Below are 16,687 nucleotides of genomic sequence, written 5' to 3' on the forward strand. Positions count from 1 at the left end.
TGGAAATTCATTTTTTCTGTTCATTTCTCCACATTCATAGGATCATCTTATTCTATGCAAGATCATTGAACTAGGAAGTCAACTAACCATAGACTAGGGGGCTTTATTATATGGATCCTTACAGTAAGGCAAAAGAAAGGAAGCTAACTCTTCCCCCATCATCGAGGATGTGGGTTTTAGATGAAATAAGGAGTGCTGATGTGGGGGCCACCCTGAACAGACATCAATAGATCAACAAAGAAGAGTTGCATTGATGGATTATTAGATTCATTATCATAAAGCCAGATTGATCATGTATCTCACTCAAAGGAAGAAATGCAGTATCGCGCTCACAAAGTCCATAAAAAGATCAGTTAAAATGATATCTTCACCATATTCTTTGGGTTTTTGCATCAGAGCTCAAAATTGAAACAAAGTGCCCAAAATTTCAGGAATTTTGCAAAAGCCACAAAACTTAAATCTTTGGTCATTCATATGGGTAATTGTTCCAATGTTTCATCTAGCATCAGTATTATATGCCATCAGCAATACATGGTATACCCATTAAGGAAGAACATCATAGGTATCCTATGATATTATTGAAGTAAATGAGTTATTTAGGAAACATTAAACAAAAGAGTTTAGCATAACTTCACCTAGCATAAAAATAAAAATAAAAGAGAGAGAGAAAAGAATCTAGCATAACTTAAGAAACCTGATCACTGAGTGACTCCATTGATCAAACTTTACTAAGTTGCTTGATTATCAACATAAGGCACTCCCAAAACGAAGTGGGGCCTGTATCACACTTCCAATTATGTTCTAAAAATCAATTATCCTTGTGTAGTGGGAAAAAATAAAAAAAAAGCTATTTGCATGATCAAGCAGGTTAAAGCTGAAAGCTTGAAGCTCAAATAAGGGCACAATCACATTACCATAACAACGGAATATGCATCAACAAATAATAAAAAAGACTACTAAGAACAAGGAAGAGCTTACAAGTTTCCCAATGGCTTCATAGCTAGAAGAAAGCAATCTAGCCAACAAGTTGTTCTTTAGCTCTTTGTTAGGAACAGAGCTAAGAATCAAAGTAATTGCACTTATAACTTCCTCCTCGTCTTCAAGTGGTAAATGCCTCTTCTCCAAACCCTAAGAGACAGATGCAATGTTCTTTCATAAAGTTAAGGACAATAACAGAAAATGTATTTCCATCAAGGACAGGAACAAGGGATTACCATGTATGATTGTTTCCACACAATAATGGAAACACAATGTTCTTAAGCAATCAGTAATAAAGATCCATCATAAAACAAGCAACAAAATTTCAGTTAAATGATAGCCCCACCAGTAATGGAAGGAATATGAAACCAAAAACAAAAACTAAAAAAATTCAGAATCTCCAGGTTTGAATGATCCTCAACAGGACATGACTAGTCATGCACGGGTAATGACAATAGCATGTTTTTCAAAAACCTATGTTAAGCTACATAGGATACAATATAATTGTTTTTAATTATGAAACCATGTATTATCACTTGTAAGTAGATTATCCTAAATGTATTTTAGGATTCATATAAAATACATGTTGAAATTCGGCATTCAAAGTTAGGGTTTTAATTTAGGAAAGTATTTTAGGAATAAAAAATGAGAAATCATTTAGGATATTTCCTTAGGATTCAGTTTCCTATTTTTTAGGAGAGAATCAAGCTAGATAGATATTTTCTTATTCAGTCATTTGTGTATATATATGTGTATGGTGTGTACCGAATAAATCAATAAAAGGAGTTCAGAAATTCTTCATGGTATCAGAGCCAGTTTTCTAAAACCCCAATCCCTTCTGGTCGCCTCTTATTCAGGCCATCATTCATTCCAGCCAAACCTCTCTGGCCATCTCTCAATCCGGCCATCTCTCTCTCTCTGGCCATCACTCATTCCGGCCAAGTCTCTCTGGCCATCTCTCAATCCGACCATCTCTCTCTGGTCATCTCTCATTCCGGCCATCAGTCCCTATTCTCAGGTCAGTATCTCTGGTTTTCTTCTCTTCCCTATTTCCAGCAACCATATTCGGCTGTCTCTCAGGCCGATATCTCTGGTTTTCTCCTCTTCCCTATTTCCAGCAACCATATTCGACTGTCTTCCTCGTCTCCATGACAAAATACGAAATGGCATCATCACAAGTATCCAGCGTCACGGCACCAGAATCAGGGGGCAATTCTGAAATTCCAAACCTTGGTGGCAGTGATTCCTCTCCTATTCTCATCACAGGACACAAATTAAATGGCCATAACTATTTACAGTGGTCACAATCTGTGTTGCTGTTCATTTGTGGTAAAGGAAAGGATGAGTACCTCACTAGAGAAGCAGTCATGCCAGAAACTACAGAACCAGGTTTCAGGAAGTGGAAGATTGAAAACAGCATGATCATGTCATGGCTTATCAATTCCATGAACAATGACATAGGTGAAAAATTCTTGCTATTTGGGACTGCAAAGGACATATGGGATGCAACCAAAGAAACTTACTCAAGTTCTGAAAATACTTCAGAACTTTTTCAGGTTGAATCAGCCCTACATGACTTCCGCCAAGGAGAGCAGTCAGTTACTTGGTATTACAACACACTCACAAGGTATTGGCAGCAACTTGACTTATTCGAGACTCACTCATGGAAATGTTCGAATGATGCAGCAACATACAGGCAGATTGTGGAACAAAAGAGATTGTTCAAGTTTTTCCTAGGACTAAACAGGGAATTGGATGATGTTAAAGGCCGAATCATGGGCATTAAACCCCTGCCAAGTCTCAGGGAGGCTTTTTCATAGGTTAGGCGTGAAGAAAGTAGAAAGAAAGTGATGATGGGATCCAAAGAGCAACCTGCCCCAACATTGGATGCCTCTGCCCTTGCTGCTCAATCATTTAATAGTAGTGGTGGAGATCGTCAGAAACGGGATAGGCCTTGGTGTGATTATTGTAAAAAACTAGGCCATTATAAGGAGGCTTGCTGGAAGCTTCATGGCAAACCGGCTGATTGGAAACCAAAGTCACGGTTTGACAGAGATGGCAGAGCACACGTGGCTGCCAACTCTGAGAGCACATCTATTCCCGAGCCGAGTCCATTCAACAAAGAGCAGATGGAGATGCTACAGAAACTATTAAGCCAAGTTGGCAGTGACAGTACTACCGGGACAGCCTTCACTGCTAATCGAGGAGGAATGAAGCCGTGGATAGTGGACACAGGTGCTTCTGATCACATGACAGGAGATGCTGCCATTCTTCAAAATTACAAGTCAAGTAATGGTCATTCATCCGTTCATATTGCTGATGGTTCAAAGTCAAAAATTGACGGGACAGGTTCCATAAAACTTACTAAAGAATTGTATCTTGACTCTGTCCTCCATGTTCCAAACTTGGATTGTAATCTTTTGTCCATTAGCAAATTGGCCCGTGATCTCCAATGTGTTACTAAATTTTATCCAAACTCGTGTGTTTTTCAGGACTTGAAATCGAGGAAGATGATTGGCAATGCTGAACTGTGTTCCGGACTCTACCTCCTCCCATGATTGGCAAGTTGCGTACAGTCTCAGAGTCTGTTAGAGTCTTTCAATTCTGTGTCAAATTCTAAGGTCAATAAAGATAGTGAGATTATAATGTTACACTATCGCCTTGGTCATCCTAGCTTTGTTTACCTTGCAAAATTGTTTCCCAAATTATTTATCAATAAAAATCCAGCATCGTATCACTGTGAAATTTGTCGGTTTGCAAAGCATACTCGAACAGTATATCCTCAAATCCCATACAAACCTTCAACTGTTTTCTCTTTAGTACATAGTGATGTGTGAGGTCCCCCACGGATAAAAAATATTTCTGGCACTCGATGGTTTGTGACATTCGTTGATGATCATACACGGGTAACATGGGTTTTCCTTATGAAAGAAAAGTCAGAGGTCGGGCACATTTTTCAAACCTTCAATCTTATGGTTCAAAATCAATTCAATTCCAAAATTCAGGTCCTCAAGTCAGATAATGCAAAGGAATACTTTACTAGTAGTTTCAGTACCTATCTTCAAAATCACGGCATTATCCACATAAGTTCTTGCGTTAACACCCCATTACAAAATGGGGTAGCTGAACGCAAGAATAGACATCTCTTGGAGGTTGCCCGGTGCCTTATGTTTTCCTCTAATATTCCAAACTATTTCTGGGGGGAAGCCATTCTCACAACTACCTATTTTATTAACCGTATGTCATCCAGAGTGCTTACCTTTCAATCCCCACGTCAACTTCTCTTAAAAAAATTCCCTCACACCCGTGCAGCCTCTTCTGATTTACCACTCAAAGTATTTGGTTGCACGACATTCGTTCATGTGTATCCTCAAAATCGTAGCAAATTTGCTCCTCGAGCCAATAAGTGCATTTTCCTAGGGTATTCTCCAACCCAAAAAGGGTACAAATGCTATTCTCCAACCAACAAAAGATTTTACACCACCATGGACATCTCTTTCTTTGAACATGTCTTCTTCTATCCCAAATCTCATGTTCAGGGGAGAGCATGAATGAACATCAAGTTTGGGAGTCTCTTCTTGAGGCTGTACCTTTTTCTCACTCAAAGTCACCAAATCCTTCCCAATCCGCGCCCACTGAGTTGTCCACACCCATGCCGTCATCAGTCCAACCAGCCCAGCCCACAAATGTTCCTTCTCCCGTGACCATCCAATCTCCCACGCCAATTCAACTTATAGCCCCACAACTTGCTAATGAGAACTTACAAGTATACATCAGGAGGAGGAAAAGACAGGAATTAGAGCACGGATCACAACCAACATGTGGCCAATATATTGACTCCATTTCAAGTCTACCTGAAGAGAACATAGGTGAGGATAGGGCTGGAGAGGTGTCAATTCCCAGCATTGATGATTCTACTCTGCCGATTGCATTGAGGAAGGGTGTTAGGAGATGTACAGATCATCCAATTGGGAATTATGTTACGTATGAAAGGCTATCACCATCTTACAGAGCATTTGCTACTTCTCTTGATGATACTCAGGTTCCCAACACAATCCAAGAGGCATTCAAAATCTCAAAATGGAAGAAGGCAATACAAGATGAGATTGATGCACTTGAGAAGAATGGGACATGGACTATCACAGATTTGCCGGTTGGGAAGAGGCTCGTGGGGTGCAAGTGGATTTTCACCATAAAATACAAAGCAGATGGATCAGTCGAGAGATTCAAGACTCGTTTGGTAGCTAGAGAGTTTACACAATCCTATGGGATAGACTATCAGGAGACTTTTGCTCCTGTTGCAAAACTGAACACTATCAAGATTCTTCTCTCATTGGTTGTCAATCAAGATTGGTGCTTGCAACAACTGGACATAAAAAATGCGTTTCTAAATGGTGACCTAGAAGAGGAAGTCTACATGGAAATACCACCTGGTTTCGAAGGAAGTATGGCAAAGAATCAGGTTTGCAAACTCCAAAAATCCTTGTACGGCCTTAAACAATCTCCCCGAACCTGGTTTGATAGATTCACAAAGGCAGTCTTGAAGCTGGGCTACAAACAAGGTCAAGCTGATCATACTCTATTTGTCAAGAAGTCTCATGTCGGGAAAATGACCATATTGATAGTCTATGTCGATGATATTATTTTATCTGGGAATGATATGGAGGAATTACAGAATTTGAAGAAGTATTTGTCAGAAGAGTTTGAAGTTAAAGACCTTGGAAATTTGAAATATTTCCCTGGTATGGAAGTGGCTAGATCAAGGAAGGGAATTGTAGTCTCTCAAAGAAAATACATACTCAACCTTCTTAAGGAGACCGGTATGCTTGGATGCAAACCAATTGATACTCCTATGGATAGTCAGAAGAAACTTGGTATCGAGAAAGAGAGTACACCGGTAGACAAGGGGAGATATCAGCGACTCGTCGGGCGCTTGATTCATCTCTCACACACTCGGCCAGATATTGGCTTTGCAATGAGTGTTGTAAGTCAATTCATGCACAGCCCCACTAAGGAACACATGGAAGCAGTCTACAGGATTCTTAGATATTTAAAAATGACACCAGGGAAAGGTCTATTCTTCAGAAAGACAGAGAATCGTGACACTGAAGTATACTCAGATGCAGATTGGGTAGGAAACATCATTGACAGGCGGTCCACTTCTGGATACAGTTCCTTTGTCTGGGGAAATCTTGTTACCTGGAGGAGTAAGAAACAATCAGTTGTAGCCAGAAGTAGTGGAGAAGCTGAGTACAGAGCTCTAGCACAGGGAATCTGTGAAGGGATTTGGATAAAAAGGGTTCTTAGTGAACTGGGACAAACGAGTTCATCTCCGATTCTGATGATGTGTGATAATCAGGCAGTTATAAGCATAGCAAAGAATCTCGTGCATCATGACAGGACCAAGCACGTTGAGATTGACAGACACTTCATCACAGAGAAGGTGACTAGTGAGATGGTTAAATTGAACTACGTTCCTACCAAGCACCAAACCGTAGACATCCTCACCAAAGCTTTACCGAGGCCTAACTTCGAAGAGTTAACTTGCAAGCTGGGATTATATGATATATATTCTCCAGCTTGAGGGGGAGTGTTGAAATTCGGCATTCAAAGTTAAGGTTTTAATTTAGGAAAGTATTTTAGGAATAAAAAAGGAGAGATCATTTAGGATATTTCCTTAGGATTCAGTTTCCTATTTTTTAGGAGAGAATTAAGCTAGATAGATATTTTCTTATTCAGTCATTTGTGTATATATATGTGTATGGTGTGTACCAAATAAATCAATAAAAGGAGTTCAGAAATTCTTCAATACATAAGATGCAAGATAACACAATGCAAGTTCTTTTGACTGTTTTTCAATAGCTTTTAAGAAACATCAATTAAAAAGAAAAACCTTAAAAATAGAATTACTTGTTTAAATGTATTTTAAGGTTATAAATAGAGAATTAAGAGGAAAAGATTTGAATGTTAGCCTTGAGATTAAGCTACCAATTAACCAAAAAGCCTAAACTGTTAGGTAATTAGCCAATAAAATATATCAAGTCAACTTTTACTTGCATATTTTGTTTGTAGGCAATATCTCCCCTTTTTTTATTGGGGGGGGGGGGGGGGGGGTTGTACTAACAGAGCAGTTGGTATCTGTTCTATGGGTTCTCCTTTATTTTGAGCAAGTCTCTCCAAACTTAAGATCAATTTGGAGATTTCTACTGGGAAGGTGGATGGTATAGAGAGATTAGCTGGCCATAGAGGACCAATTGATGTCTATGATAGATCTTTTAGGTTGGTTGAGCTCCAGGTAAGGATAGTGTAGAATTATAGGAAGATTTAATTTGATGATCTGTCAGCAATGTTAGGGGCTAAGATTGAGGAGATCTACAGCTAACAGATCATCTTTTCTTATCCCATGATTTTAGGGGATTTGGTAGTCTGTTACCAAATCCGTAGATATGAGTTTCCATTTTTATAGCTTTCTGTTTTAGGTAGTTTTGATTTTTTTAGGTAAGTTGTAAATATCCCTAAAATAGATGAGTATTATCATCTATATATAGAGGGGAATGTAATCAATATAAAACATAGTGGAATGTTGAGTTTTTTCCTTCCACAACGATATGGCATCAAAGCATTCTCTGAACCCTAATTCGCTCATATGACCAAATACGGCAAACGTGATTCAACTACTACCGTTACCCAAATCACCTCCAATCAGGAAGCCATGGCTTCCAGCAACAGTAGTGCAGATAGTAACCTCATGCCCATTACATGACACTAACTGAATGGGAACAACTATCTCCAACGGTCCCATTCCGTAATGATGTTCATATGCGGAAAGGGCAAAGACGATTATCTCAATGGAGTTGCTGCCAAACCGAAAAAGACAGATGAAAAGTTCAAAGTCTGGAATGCTGAAAATAATATGGTCATGTCATGGCTCATTAATTCCATGACAAATGACATTGGAGAAAATTTTCTTCTCTATGGAACAGCAACGGAGATTTGGGACGCTACCAAGAAAATGTATTCTAACAATGAGAATACGTCGGAATTGTTCGAGGTGGAGAGTGTTATCCATGACTTCCGCCAAGGAGAGTTAACGGTGACTCAGTACTTCAACACACTCAATCGCTACTGGCAGCAGCTAGACTTGTTCGAGGAGCACAATTGGAGTTGTCCGGGTGATGGAATCAAGTATAGATAGATTATTGAATGGAAAAGAATATACAAATTTCTGATTGGATTAAATAAGAATCTCAATGAAGTACGAGGAAGAATCTTAGGATCCAAACCACTACTAAATATCCAGGAAGCATTTTCAGAAGTTCGGAGAGAGGAAAGTCGAAAGAAGATCATGATGGGCTCTCAAGATTCTGTGACAAATCCTGAGAGCTCAGCCCTTGCAGTTAGAGGAAATCCATCCAACAACAATGATCGCAGACCAAAGAAAGGGCGACCATGGTGTGATCATTGCCGACGTCTTGGTCACACCAAGGACACCTGCTGGAAGATTCACGACAAACCTGCAGACTAGAAGCCTTCCCGGTTTGCCAATGACAAAGAAGGACGGGGCAACCTCGTCTCCATGGATGAAAAACCATCACCCGAACCCACTCCCTTCAGCAAGGAACAAATAGAAGTCTTACAGAAATTGTTCAACAAATCCTTGCCTGCACCTGCCCCCACTGTGGTTGGTACTGGTTCCTTGGCACAAAAATGTAATTTTTTGAGTGCTCTAAATGTTAAAAAGGAGAAGCTAAGTCCATGGATTATAGACTCAAGAGCATCTGATCATATGATTGGAGATGAGAAGCTTTTTTCCACTTACAATCCATGCTATAAAAATTTAACTGTGAGAATAGTCGATGGTTCACTCTCAAAGGTGGCTAGTACAGGTTTTGTTAAGAGTTTCAAAGAACATCACTCTTGATTCAGTTCTCCTTGTGCCAAAATTAAATTGCAATTTACTGTCCATTAGTAAACTCACTCGGGATCTCAACTGTGTTCCTAAATTTGGCTCAAATTTGTGTGAATTTCAGGTCTTTTTTTTTTTTTTTTTTGATAAGTAAAAGAAGTATATTAAACTAAAAGAGGAAACACCAAAAAACGGTGCCCTCTAAGTATACAGTGAGTATACACACCACCTTCCCTAACTAGGAGCCTATCCAGTCTACAAAACTTACAAGAGAAGAATGACTCTCTGCTAGGGAACCCCTGACCCAAAACCAAAGATTACATACAAAAGAATATTTCAACCTTTGAAGCGATAGATTCTCATCCCCAAACGCTAGCCTATTTCTCTCCTTCCAAACTGACCAAAAAATACATAAAGGCGCCATTTGCCAAGCCTTCTTGCGTCTTTTTCCCACAAACCCTCCATTCCACCCAAGAAGGGTTGTCTTCACTGTACACGAGAGAGTCCAAGATATTCCAAAAAGAGAGAAAAGGAGGTTCCATAGGACCCGCGTCTTAACACAATGCAGTAGGAGATGATCCACTGTTTCTTCTTCAGATAGACAGAGAAAGCACCTATTTGCCAAAGAGAACCCCCTCCTTTGAAGTTGCTCCTGTGTTAAAACTTTACCCCATGAAGCCTCCCAAGCAAAGAAAGCTACCTTGGGAGGCACTCTTGCCCTCCAAATTCTTTCACTAGGGAACATAGGAAGGCCCCCCGGCTCCATCAAAGAATAAAGGGATCTAACAGAGAAGGCCCCATCATTTGAAGCTGTCCATATCATTCTATCTTCTTCCTCCCTTTGAACCCTGAAAGCTTGGATCCTCTGCAACAACCGCTCCACCAAATCAATCTCCCAATCATTAAAGGCCCTTGCAAAGAGAGGAGTCCAACCAACCCCATCACCAACCGGATTCCACACCTCCGCAACCCAAGCATTCTTCGACAAGGACATGGAAAAAAGAGAAGGGAAGGACTCACAAAGAGGCCCATCACCACACCACTTGTCTTTCCAAAATTTCACTCTTTGCCCATTTCCCAGATGGAATGCTACCCTGCCAGCTAACAGCCCCCACTTCTTCCTAATTGCTTTCCAAAGCCCCACTCCGTTACTTCCCATCACATCCCGAGTATACCAGCCCCCCTCCTCAACGCCATACTTGAGGCTAATTACACTTCTCCACAACGCCTCTCTCTCATTAGCAAACCTCCAATTCCACTTACCCAATAGGGCGTTATTCATCAAAGATAAATTTCTCACCCCTAGTCCACCTTTCTTTTTCTCCAAGCAAACCAAGTTCCATCTTACAAGGTGAGGTTTATGGGCTAAAGATCCCCCACCCCACAAAAAATCTCTCTGAATTTTCTCCAATCTGAGCCTCACTTTTCTAGGCAAATGAAAGAGAGACATCAAATATATAGGCATACTGGACATGGTGCTTCTAATTAGGGTAAGTCTTCCCCCTTTAGAAATGTACTGCCTCTTCCACATAGTAAGCCTTCTACGAAAGCGCTCTTCAACCCCATCCCACACCGCCAGAGAATTGAAAGCTGCCCCTAGAGGCATTCCCAAATAGCTAGAAGGAATCCCTCCCACTTTACACCCCAACTCCAAAGCCAAACCCTCTATATTCAGCACCCTCCCAACTGGGATCATCTCACTCTTCTCTAAGTTAATCCTCAAACCCGAACACGCCTCAAACCACATGAGAAGCCAACTTAGATAAGTCATCTCGTCTGAAGACTCCTCACAAAAAACCAACGTATCATCCGCAAACAACAAATGCGATATATGCATCCCCTCACCCCTCCCACCACTCACCTTCCAACCAGCTAAGTAACCCCCACTAGTAGCCCTCCTCATCATACTGCTAAAAACCTCCATGGCGATCACAAACAAATAAGGGGAGAGGGGGTCTCCTTGTCTTAGCCCCCTCGAGCTTTGAAAAAAACCTGAAGGAGACCCATTAACTAACACTGAGAATTTCACAGTGGAGATACACCAATCAATCCACTTAATCCATCTTTCACCAAACCCCATTTCTTTAAGAACAGCCAACAAAAAGCTCCAGCTAACACGGTCATAAGCCTTCTCTATATCCAACTTGCATAAAACCCCTCCCGCATTGTCTTTCAATCTTGAGTCCACAGCCTCATTTGCAATCAGCACTGCATCCAAAATCTGTCTACCCTCCACAAAAGCATTTTGAGACTCTGAGATCACTTTCCCCATCACCTTTTTAATTCTATTGGCCAACACCTTGGCCAGCAACTTGTAGAGGCTACCTACAAGGCTGATAGGCCTGAAATCTTTCAAGTCTTCAGCTCCTCCCTTCTTTGGGACTAGGACAAGGAAAGTTGCGTTTAAAGATTTTACAAATCTGCCCCTCTCATGAAATTCCTTGAAAAAGCCCAAACTTTCAGCCTAGACAACCAATTCCTTCTGCTGTGCGCATTCGCCATCCTATGAAAGAATTTGGTATTATTGTCCCCCTCCTTCAACCACAATTCTCTTGATCTTTGTCTCCAAAAAATTTCTTCCCTCAACACCCATGTTTTATAATTCTCCTTAGCCTCCTTCCTTGCTTCACAATCCTCTAGACTCAGCGTTGAATGATTCTCCACTGCATCCCAGTACACAACCTGGCTCAGAGCTTCTCTCTTCTTAGTCTCAATTTCCCCAAAAACTTCTTTATTCCAAGTCTTTAAAAGCCCTTTTAAGGCTCTTAATTTTGCATCCAGGACAAAGCTACAAGACCCAGTAAAAATTAAACTGCCCCACCACCTCTGCATCAGATCCATGAACCCCCTATCCTCCAGCCACATATTCTCAAATCTGAATGGTGACGGACCCCTCTTCAGTCCTCCACCTTCAAGTACGATAGGAAAATGATCAGAGACTGGTCTAGCAAGGATCCCCTGCATGGCACCATTGAACATTCTGTCCCACTCATCTGTAACTAGGAACCTGTCGAGCCTAGATTGGGACTGATTGTTTAAACCCCCTCGCCAAGTGAAGAGACCCCCCTGTAGGGGGTAATCCCTTAACTCCAAATCCTCTACCACTTCATTAAATCTCCTCATTGATGCAGATAACTCGCCACCCCTACTGCGCTCTTCCGGGTATCTGATCATGTTAAAGTCTCCCCCCACACACCAAGGATCACTCCATAACCCCTTTATTGACCCAAGCTCCTCCCAAAAATCCTCTCTATCCCTTCTACACACCGGCCCATAAACTCCGGTGAACACCCACCTCATCCCATCCATACAATTCTTGAACAGGCATGACACTGAAAACAGACCTTCTTCCACCTCCAACAGATCAACCACTCTGTTGTCCCAAAAAACCAGAACACCTCCAGCTGTCCCCTTAGAATTAATTGCTCTCCAATCAATATGTCTTCCCACCCCAAGGCTGCGAACAATCCCCGTACACATATCCTTGATCTTAGTCTCCTGCAGGCACACCACGTCCACCTTGTTGGATTTTATTACGGACTTAATGATTTTCCTCTTATCAATATCATTTGCCCCTCTAACATTCCAAGATAAAATTTTTATCTTCATTTATTCCCTAACCCAGAAGCCCCTCCAAACTTGCCTTCATTGGAAGCCAGCTTGGCTTTTTTATAGCTTACCGACCATTCCAGCTTCTTTAATTCCCTGCTGGATTTTGTACCCGAAGACTTTGTCCTTTTATTCTCCCTGTCCTGATTTTTCTTTTCAATTCTCTCCCTCATTCTCCTCAACAGGTATAGGATTTCCTCCTCAAACCCAACTGTCGGCATTCCCAAGCAGTGACTGAATTTCGCAAGGCAACTGGAGCTCCATTCTTCCTCTCCGTCCCCCACTTCCACCTGAAGGGCCAACGTCCCCGCTAAAGGGCTTTCTAAAACCCCTCCAAAAGGAACAATAGCTAGATCGGACCCACTTATCTCTCCCCCCGACGCACGCGGAGACAAATTCCTGTCTTCGTGGACCGAAGGGTCAACCATCCACTCTTCGCGCGGAGAAAACCTGCTCCTTGTTTCTTCCACAGCCCCATCCACACCACTGATCCCCACCTTCCCCGACACAAACACCTCCGGCCCCGAGATATGAGGAGAAGAAGAAGAAGCCCCAGACCCCAAAGAAAGAATAGGGATTTTGAGGTTACGGGGGTACCTGGAAGCTTCGTCCAAAAGCGCGTCATCGGTGGGCTTCCGAAGACCGAGGGAAGGCACCATGCCGTCGGCGCTGCCCACGACCAGAAGCTCCAGCTCCATCTCCGCAAGAGTCCCGACAGTCTCTTTGGAAGCCCTAGAAATGACGGGCTCCCTTAAAAGGTCCAAATGGGCCTCAGGCTTAAAAGGCCCACATAACACCTCAGGCCCCTTAGTCCAGCCCGACGACTTAGGGCAAAGGGAAGACGGGCTCTTGGCCCAACCCACGTCTTCGTTAAGAAGCAGCCCATCAACGCTTTTTAAAAAAGCCCCTCTACCAGCCTTGGGCCCAGGCCCACTCCCTGAGCAGCCCACTGCAGGGTTATCCACCTGCCTCCCCCTGCACTGTCAGCCTTACTATGTACACTGCCACACGCCACTTTCTCTTCAGCCCCCCTTTTTTGAAAGTCAGCTTGGGGCTCCCGTACTCTGGATTCAGCGCGTGAGGCTCCCCCACCTTCATCCCTGACCTCCCGCTCACTTCTCATCTGCATCCAAGAGCAGGACCCCTCCTGCAACACTCTCGGCATGGCTTCCCACCACAGGCATAGCTCCCACCTAGAGTTACCAGCCTCCACCTGCATCAACCCTGGCCATTTCATTCCCGAATCTTTGACCAAAATCCGAGCCCACTGCAGCTGAGAAAAGAGGGCCGTTTCCTCATCCACAGCTACAAACCCCCCACAACAATCTCCAATCCGCTTGAAAACCTCCCTACTCCAAAGATGGAGAGGAAGTCCGACAACTCTTACCCAAACTTCCTTAGCATGGCTCTCTTTCCAAGTACACCCCACTTCCGGTCCCCACCTTTGCAAAAGAAATTCTCTATCCTTAAAACGTCTGCTCCCTTTAAGAAGCACCATATCAGCCTCCCATTTGTTTTGAAACTCAAACAGTACCAGGGCTCCACCCAACCTGGATAATCTTAACTCCCCTTTCAATAACCAATTCTCATACGCCCATCTCTTCAAAGAAGGCAATGACGGGATAGACTCAGGACTACCACCGAAACAACCCACCAGGCAACGCCCAAGCTGTTCCTCCCTACATATCATTTCCTTTTCCCCTAGGTGCACCCTCATAGAATCCACTGACTCACCTTTCTTCCCTTTAACTACATCTGCATACGAGCCTGGCCCACTCTCTGAAGTGTTGATCTTGCTCTCCACCTTACCCATGGATGACACACACTGGTGGCTATTCCTCACTTCTGTGGGAGAGACCCCAAGAGCCCTCAAATTCTTAGCCAGCAGGAACCAACCCCCTACTAAACCCTTTCCCTCAGGGAAAACTAGACAGAACTTTTTCCTTTCCTCATCTCTGACCGAGCAGAGCAAAAATCTCCCAGCCACATTTGAGCGGCATTCTAGTCTGAATTTTCTTGCTCCTTCATCCCAGACTTTTGAAAGCTTCGAGCTAGATTCTCCTCTACACCAAGCTTCCACACTTTCCAACAGAAGACTTAAACCTTTTTCTCCAAATCTTATCCAAGAGGAGAGACCTTTACTCCTTTCCCAGATAGTTCCTCTCAGCCTTCCTCTGACCTCTTCAATGGAGATGACGAATGTCTTAGATTCAACAGCAAACCAGCACTTACCTCCCTTCGGAACTCCATTGAAATCCCTCACTCCCATAGAGAGAGAGTGAGAGAGAACTTCTAAACCCTCCAAGGTTAAAGGTCATCTGAATTTCAGGTCTTGGACTTGGGGAAGACGATTGGCAGTGCTAAGATGTGTTCGAGGCTCTATCTTCTAGAGGTTAATAATCCTCCTCAAGGATCAACTCATCATTCTGATTGTTCAGTGTCCAGTAGTCCTATTTCTTTGTATGTGAGTCAATCTAATAATGATAGTGTAATTATGTTGTGGCACATAGGTTAGGTCATCCAAATTTCTTGTATCTTGAGAAGTTGTTTCCTTCATTATTCCATAATAAAAATCCAAATGAGTTTCAATGTGAGATCAGTCAATTTTCTAAACATATTCGTAATTCTTATCCTAACCGATCCTACAAAGCATCTCAACCTTTTTCCACGATTCATAGTGATGTATGGGGTCCTTCTAGGATAAAAAATGTTATTGGTTCTCGCTGGTTCATTTCATTCATTGATGATCACACTAAACTCACATGGGTATTCCTCATGAAAGAAAAATCAGAGGCAAACCAGATTTTCAAAACCTTCAAAACCATGATCCAAACACAATTCCAAGCAAAAATCCAAATTCTGAAAACTGACAATGCCAAAGAGTATTTCAACTCCATTCTTAATGATTATCTCTTGAGTCATGGTATAGTTCACCAAAGTTCCCGTGTCAACACTCCTCAGCAAAATGGTATTGCCGAAAGAAAAAACCAGCATCTTCTTGATGTTGCTTGCTCGCTAATGTTCTCTACCCATGTACCAAAATTTTTCTGGGGTGAAGCCATCCTCACTGCCGCCTATCTCATAAATAGGATGCCATCTCGTATTCTCGACTTCCAAACTCCCTGTCAAATTCTTCTTTAGTCCTTTCCCAATACTCGTCTCATCTCCACAATCCCATTCAAAGTTTTCAGGTGCTCAGCTTTTGTCCATATCCATCAACAACACAGGGACAAACTTGATCCTAGAGCTCTTAAATGTATTTTCTTTGGGTACTCTCCAACTCAAAAAGGATATAAGTGCTACTCACTGGTCACTAAACAGTTCTATCACTCCATGGATGTCACCTTCTTTGAGCAACAACCTTATTTCTCCAAATCTGATATTTAGGGGGAGACTAATTTTATCCAGGAATACCAGCTTTGGGATATTGAAGAATCATCTCATTTCTCTCCTAATTCTGACCAACCTTGCCCATCGCTAAATCATGAATCCATTCCTCCTCAAAATCTCTTCCTTGAGTCTCCTTACTTCCTAGAATCTCCTTCTCAAGATCAAACCAACAATCCGCCTACTAATCCACCTCCTCAAAATCTGGACACTATTCAATCAACAAAGAATGATGAGTTGATTACCTACTCAAGAAGGACAAAAAACCAAAAGGAGATGGAACAACAAGCATCTCTTGAGCAAACCCAAGAGTCTGACCCAAGTTCTAGATCAAGTGAAGATCCATCAGGTAACTATAATCCCGAAACTAATGATGATAGTGAATTTCCTATTACTGTGAGAAAAGGTGTAAGATCATGCACAAAACACCCTATATACACATTTGTGTCATATGAAGGACTGTCACCGAAGTTCAAAACATTTGTTGCCAACCTCGACAACATCCAGGTTCCTAATAATATACAAAAAGCTCTCGACTCACCTGAGTGGAAATCAGCAGTGTATGAAGAAATTCATGCACTTGAAAAAAATGGAACCTAAGAAATCTCATAATTACCAGCCAACAAATGCCCAGTAGGCTGCAAATGGATCTTCACAGTCAAATATAATGAAGATGGGAGTGTTAATCGATTCAAGGCACGGCTGGTTGCAAAGGGATTCACCCAATCATAAGGAATCGACTATGAGGAGACATTTGCCCCTGTAGCCAAGTTAAACACAATTCGGGTTCTACTATCTTTGGCTGCA

The 16,687-nt window shown here is 42.2% G+C and overlaps 1 protein-coding gene across 3 annotated transcripts in view; it reads right to left on the reverse strand.

Moving 5' to 3' along the window:
* LOC117929803 (transportin MOS14) overlaps positions 1 to 16,687 on the reverse strand; it is a 62,564-nt gene that overhangs the window by 14,873 nt on the left and 31,004 nt on the right. For all 3 annotated transcript variants that reach the window (XM_034850217.1, XM_034850215.1, XM_034850216.1), the window contains exon 16: positions 979 to 1,128. In XM_034850217.1, coding sequence (XP_034706108.1) covers positions 979 to 1,128 — 150 coding nt within the window. The remainder of the gene's footprint in view (positions 1 to 978; positions 1,129 to 16,687) is intronic.

Source organism: Vitis riparia, chromosome 14 (genome assembly GCF_004353265.1).
Source record: "Vitis riparia cultivar Riparia Gloire de Montpellier isolate 1030 chromosome 14, EGFV_Vit.rip_1.0, whole genome shotgun sequence".
Taxonomy (NCBI): domain Eukaryota; kingdom Viridiplantae; phylum Streptophyta; class Magnoliopsida; order Vitales; family Vitaceae; genus Vitis; species Vitis riparia.